Here is a 6,212-nt window from a genome sequence, read left to right on the forward strand (position 1 = left end):
AACACCATCCCTTCACCAGTGCCCATATTCCACCACCAAAATCCCCAGTATACCCCCCGCCCCCGCCCCCCCCCTGTATAACTGTATAACTGATGAATTTCACTTCATTTTCTCTTTACCTTGATTACGTTCCATATTTCAACACAAAACTCACTATTGTTGTGGGAGTTATACCCCCAAACAAGATAGCCCTACTAAGGAAGCGGCTCGGATGTGTCCCAGTCCCAAATCCAGGAGCCGTGTTAGTTGCTGCTCAGTGTCGCCAGGGCTCCATCTGGAGAAGGTGTGCTGGCTGCACCTCCTCCGTCCGGCTCCCCAGTGTTGCTGGCCCCAATTCGGGTCCGGAGCATTTTCAGCCCGGGGGTTTTCCCCTTTGCCGGTCTGGAAGTTATTCTGGTGGCCTCTGGGAGACCCTCTGGGAACGGGAGGGCAGAGGAGAAGCTACAGATTTGGGTGAAGAGCCGAGAAAGCAAGAGGGGCAGCGGGAGGGCTCAAGGTCAAAGGGGAGGGGGAAGAGGAGGAGAAACCGGAGAGGAAAGAAACAGGAGGGAGATGGACTGAAGGGAAGGGCTTGGTGAGGTCAGAGGGCAAGTATCCAGTAGGACGAGGCGCACTGGGTAAGGGTCGAGGCGGGGACATAGCACCACAGGTCACACAGTCGCCCGAGCACCACTAGGAGTGAGCCCTGAGCACAGAGCCAGGAGTGAGCCCTGAGCACCGCCAGGTGTAGCCCCAACGTGATTTTTTTAAAAACTAGAAGCCAAATCCATTTAGGAGAAATCCTGAAGTTCTTTAGGGGGGTTTTCTTTTGCTTGGTTTTGGACCCACCCGGCAGTGCTCGTGGGTTGTTCCTGGTGGTGCTGGGGGGGGGGCTTTGCGTGATGCTGGGTCAGACCCAGGCCTTCCACTCCCACAGGCCACACTCAGCCCTCGGCCCTGTCCCCAGACACCCCCAGGAAAGCAGCGAGGCACAGACTCGCGAGTCAGAGAGGATGGAGCGGGCCGCGGCGTGACACGGACCTCCCCGCCTGGACAGGGCAGACACTGTCCATGCTTCTGGGGCAGTAAACATCAGTACTGGGGGGTCCTGGCACTTTCACAAACCAGTGAAGCAAACCCTCGGGGTCTCTCTTGCCCTGTGGATTTTTCTCTCAGGAGCAAAATATACTTAACATCCCTGTGGCCGTTTTGGCCCTTCTAAAGTGGGGGCGGGGCCTTCCTGCACCTTGTTAGGCAAGCACCACCCTCTGTCAGCCCCAGGACCTTTTCACCTTCCCAAACGGCAGCTCCTTGCTTCCAGTGCTCACACCCCAGTCTCCTGCAGCTATCCCTCTCCTTGCCAAGGTCGGACTCCGCCAGGCCCCTTGCATGAGTAGGGCTGTCTTTGATGTTTACCCGTTTGTGCCTGGCCTGTTTCACTCAAGCCCCAGGCTCACCCAGACTGGAGCCTAAAGTCAGGATTCCTCTGTTGGACGTTGGATCTCCCACTGGTACTGCTCCCAATCCGTCTGGGCCGTGCTGCCCTGCTGATGCACGTCGGGGTTATCCTTGCTGTGAGAGCTTCAGAGACATCGCCTCAGAGGCAAGGGACAGTCCCCGAGGGGCGCTGTCCCCCATGGTTCGTGACCATTGTCCCTCTGTTACGAGCAGCTGGGCCTGGCTCAGGTCTGTTCCCCCTTCCAGGAGCTCACATTTGTAGTTGAGTTCCTGCCACCTTCTGTGCCACCCACTGCATTGCCTCCGTGACTCACCCAGTCCCCAGGAGACCCCCAGGTCCCCATGCCTGCAGTGAACTTCTCCTTGGGGCTCCGCTTCCCCTGCACTGTCTCCCAGCCTGTCACCACCCCCACTCTCCCACGGGTGGGAAGAGTAGGGGGTGGGAATGAAGGCTGCCGATGACTCTCTGTCTGGTGATGGGTTGTCTATGGGACCCCGTCACCGGGACAGTGACTTAGACAGGTGGGCCATGCCGCTGTCTCCCTTCACAGGGTCCCCCATGATCCCAGAGCAGAATGTCCAAAGAGAAATTTGTCTGAGTGGGGGGCCAGAGTGTGCTCAGATTCTTCCCCTGTAGGGGAATTGTGAGAACACGGGACCCCCCTCCCCAAACCCCCCACGTAGGAATGCTCTCCTCTCGGCGCCCAGGGACAGCCACGCCTCTCACGTCTCGCCCACACGTCGGCTGTTAGGAATGATGCCGGGAGGTGGCCACCGGCCTTTGTTTGATGCTTACGGGTTTCCGTCAGTCTGACGGTGCTGGGGACACGCGTGCTCTGGCCCAGCCATGTCCCGGCACTGAAAGCCACTTAGGATAGTGTTTCAGAAACGCCCGCGCTGGGGGCGGCTGTAGCTCAGGGCAGGACAATGCCTTGCCTCGTGTGTTCTGTTTTGTGGCCACGCCCCGCAGTACTCAGGGGCGATTTGTGGCTCCAAGCCCAGAGTGACCTGTGGCCGTGCTCCAGGGACCAGATGTGGGGATTCCATCCGGGTCATCGCTGTAGCCCCTTCCCTCCTGCACTGTGTCTCCAGGCTGTGTGTGTGTGTGTGTGTGTGTGTGTGTGTGTGTGTGTGTGTGTGCGTGCGCGCATGCACACGCCTGTGTACCTTCTCAGCACCCAAGAAACAGTGTCCTGGTCTGCTGTGGACAGTCAAAGGCTGGCTCTGCCCAAAGGGTCACTTTCCAACCAGGTCCCGTCTGGCACAAAGGCCAGGCGTGCAGGCCTACGACTTGCTTGTGGCTGATAATTTGAGCAGCCTCCAGGTCACTTGCCTGTGGAGGGGAGGGGGCGTGTCCATATGGTCTGTGCTGCCTCCACGCTGCCTGCCCCTGCTGCTGCGGTATTCTCTGGGGAGACTGACGGGGTGTCCTGATGGGGTGATCTAACAGAGGACACTGATCTAGAGGGGTGATCTGACATGGGTGATCTAATGGGGGTGATCTAATAGGGGTGATCTGACACGGGTGATCTAATGGGGGTGATCTAACAGGGATGATCTTATAGGAGTGATCTAATGGGGGTGATCTAATAGGGGTGATCTAATGGGGTGATCTGACATGGGTGATCTAATGGGAGTGATCTAACAGGGGTGAGGTAATGGAAGTGATCTAACAGAGAAGACCTATCAGGGGTGATCTAATGGGATTATCTAACGAGATGACCTAACAGAGGTGATCTAACAGGGGTGATCTAATGGGGGTGATCTAACGAGATGATCTAACAGGGGTGATCTAACGAGATGATCTAACAGGGGTGATCTAACGGGGTGATCTCTCGGGGTCGAGGTGCGGGGCTGTCTGAGGGGTGCTCTTACTGGGGCTCTCACAGGACTGCTCTGACGGGTTCCCTAACGCTTTCTCTCTCTCTCTCCCCGCTCCCTTCCTCCCGCCACGCCCCCTCCGGGCCTTCCCTTTGCCCTGCTCCAGTGTGACCAAGACCAGTGCATTCAGAGCACCAAATTCATGTTGCAGGCGGCGGCCACCCCCCTGCTGCAGAGCGAGCCCAGCCTGTCCAGCGACGAGCTGCACCTGTCGTCGGGGAAGCCGGGCCTGGGCACGCCCTGCGCCAGCCTGACGCTGGGCCCGCCCACGCCGCCCCCCTCCATGCCCAGCCTCAGCAGCGAGGCCGTGCTGGCGGACTTGCTGCCGCTGCAGCAGGAGCCGCTGAGCCACCAGTTCCTGACGCCGGACGAGGCGCCATCGCCGTCGCGGCTGCTGGGGGGCAGCCCCCTGGCACACAGCCACACGCTGCACGGGCTGGGCCAGGCCGGCCAGGACTCCCTGCACGAGGACTCGGTGCGCGGGCTGGTGAAGCTCAGCTCTGTGTGACGGCGGCGACAGGCGGCCCCGCGCCACCTCGGGGACATCCCGGACCACCCGCCGAGGGCCGAAGCGGCAGGACCAGAGGCCGCGGGCTGGCCTGCCGGAGTCTCCCCACCCTGAGTGCTTGGGCCGTGCGGGTTTCTGGGCTGTTGGAAGAGGAAGGGTGGGCTGGGGCTGCTGGCCCGGGGACAGTGGACACGGACCTGCTGGCCCGGACCCCAACTGCACCAGTCTTAACTGGCCACCTGCCGATGCCCAGAACAGACCTGCCGTCCTGCCCTGCTGAAGCCGCCATGGCAGTGCCTAGCCCGGGCGGGGGTCTGGGCCGCTCCCACCCCAGGCCTTTGTGCGGCCCCCCGGGCAGCTCTGGCTTCTCTGTCTCTGGGTGTCTTCCTGTGTTTCTGGCTTGGATTTCGTGACTTTTCCAGCACTGATTCCTGGCGGGAGGGCAGTGCCCTACCTGGCCCTGGCGTCCAGCGCACTGACCCTGGGCTGCGAGCTCTGTCCCGCCGGTTAGGTCTCTGAGGGGCTGTGCGGAGCCTCCCCGGCATCCTCCTCCTGGGGACAGACAATAAAACCATGTCCTTGGCTCTTTGGTGTCTGCACAGGGTCCTCCTTAGCAGGCTGGGGGACCCGTCGCTGTTTCGATGGGGGCGGGGGGGTTGTCCTGATCCAGGAAGCCAGGAATGATTCCCAAACAGCCACAAAAAAAAAAAAAAAGAAAGAAAGAAAAAGGAAACATTTGCACTGGGGGCTTGTTTATGGGATGACTGCTCAGAGGAGGGAGTGATGTCTCCACAGTTGCGGGTTATTTTTTTAAACCTCTTTCATCCCCACGAGGCAGAACCACATTTTCCAGGGTCACATATGGATTGTTGGTTCTTGAGGGAGAGGGCAGCAGGTGGAAGGGTACAATGGCTCCAGGAGCCGACCGCCGTGGGGGCTTCTGGGTGGCCTCATCCAGAGGGCCTGATGCACCTGAAAAGGCATCAGAACAGGCTGAAACTCTAGGCAGGGTTCATGCCCCTGGTTTTGTCCCGGTTGCCAGGGACCAGTCCCGAGTGAAGGGGGTTGAAAATGGGTCACGGCGGAGGATTCAGAAGTACACAGACGAGAGGAGGTGTGGGCTCAGGGCACTAGCGGCCTCGGGCCCGGATGCTTTAATCAACCTCACTTGAAACAGCCGTCACTCGGGGGCAAGGGGAGCATCCTGCACGTGGCTGCGTCTAGGGGACCCAAACTGTAGGAGGGTCTCTGCAAGGAGCAAAGGGGGGTTGATCCGAACAGGCGCTGCCTCTGGGAGAAAGAGCAGAGACAAAGCGGTCGCAGGGCCTCAGGAGCGCTCTCCCTCGGCCGGGCGTCCTGGGTCTCAGGGCCTTGCTACTCGCCCAATCCGCCTTTCTCCCCAACTTGACTGTCTCACCCTTCGTTCCCAGCACTGGGGACCAGGTTGGAGTTAAGAAATCACACACCAGGGGCCGGAGCGATAGCACAGCGGGGAGGGTGTTTGCCTGGCACACGGCCAGGTTCATCCCCCAGTATCCCATATGGTCTCCGAGCACTGCCAGGTGTGATTCCTGAGTGCAGAGCCAGGAGGAGCCCTCGAGTATGGTGGGGTGTGTCCCCAAATTTTTTTAAAAGGAATAGACAAGAAAAAAGAAAGAAATCACCCACTGCAGCTTCCCTTGTTGGTCCTGGGAAGGACGCTGGCTTTAAGCCGCGTGGGCAGCCGCTGCACGCCTCGGTCTGACCTTGCTTCATCCCTGTAATGCCAACAGCCACGGCTCAGGTTCAAAACCAGGCTCCCTCAGCCGTGCAGTCCGTGGTGATGCCGTGGGCCCAAGCTATTGGGGACAGGGCTGTCTCCGAGCATGTGTTGCCTTTTTATGTGAAAGGGAAGGAGGAGAAGCAGAGCTTCAGGTCTTGCTTGGGATAAAGCCACTTCTCCGTAGGCCCCAGAGACACATGCTGAGGAGCCCCGGGCCCACTCTGCTCCAGGCCTTTGACTGTGGCCTTGGCCAGAGTGTCCTCACCAGCAGGGAGGGGGAGGGCTCCATCCCTCACGGCTGTGTTTGGTTTTCCTTGGTACCCACTGGACATTCACCACCAAGGGGCTGCCGTGACCCTCCTGCTCAGGGGCGAATCTCCTTCAGCCCAGAACCACGGTGCCCCCCCTGGGCTCCCTCCACGCCCCCAGCTGCTCTGGCTCACAGCTCCTGGCTGCTGCTCCAGGAGCCCCAGAGTGAGCTGGCTCCAGGGGGACGGAAGGACAGGTCCGTTCTCTGCTGCTCCCCGCCATCGCCTGCCCATACAGCCCCGGCTTCCTCTGGAGTCCAAGGACCCCCAGTCGAGCCCTGTGGTCACAGTTGCTGAAGGCCCTTGCCCAGACCTA

General features: G+C 60.0%; 1 protein-coding gene across 1 annotated transcript in view; it reads left to right on the forward strand.

Annotated features, from left to right (window-relative positions):
• Window positions 1-4,410, forward strand: part of ZDHHC14 (zinc finger DHHC-type palmitoyltransferase 14) — a 166,062-nt gene extending 161,652 nt beyond the window's left edge. The window contains exon 9 of the mRNA XM_004600779.2: window positions 3,425-4,410. Coding sequence (XP_004600836.1) covers window positions 3,425-3,826 — 402 coding nt within the window. The 3' untranslated portion in view covers window positions 3,827-4,410. The remainder of the gene's footprint in view (window positions 1-3,424) is intronic.
• The last annotated feature ends 1,802 nt before the right edge of the window (window positions 4,411-6,212 follow it).

Source organism: Sorex araneus, chromosome 4, assembly GCF_027595985.1.
Source record: "Sorex araneus isolate mSorAra2 chromosome 4, mSorAra2.pri, whole genome shotgun sequence".
NCBI classification, from domain to species: domain Eukaryota; kingdom Metazoa; phylum Chordata; class Mammalia; order Eulipotyphla; family Soricidae; genus Sorex; species Sorex araneus.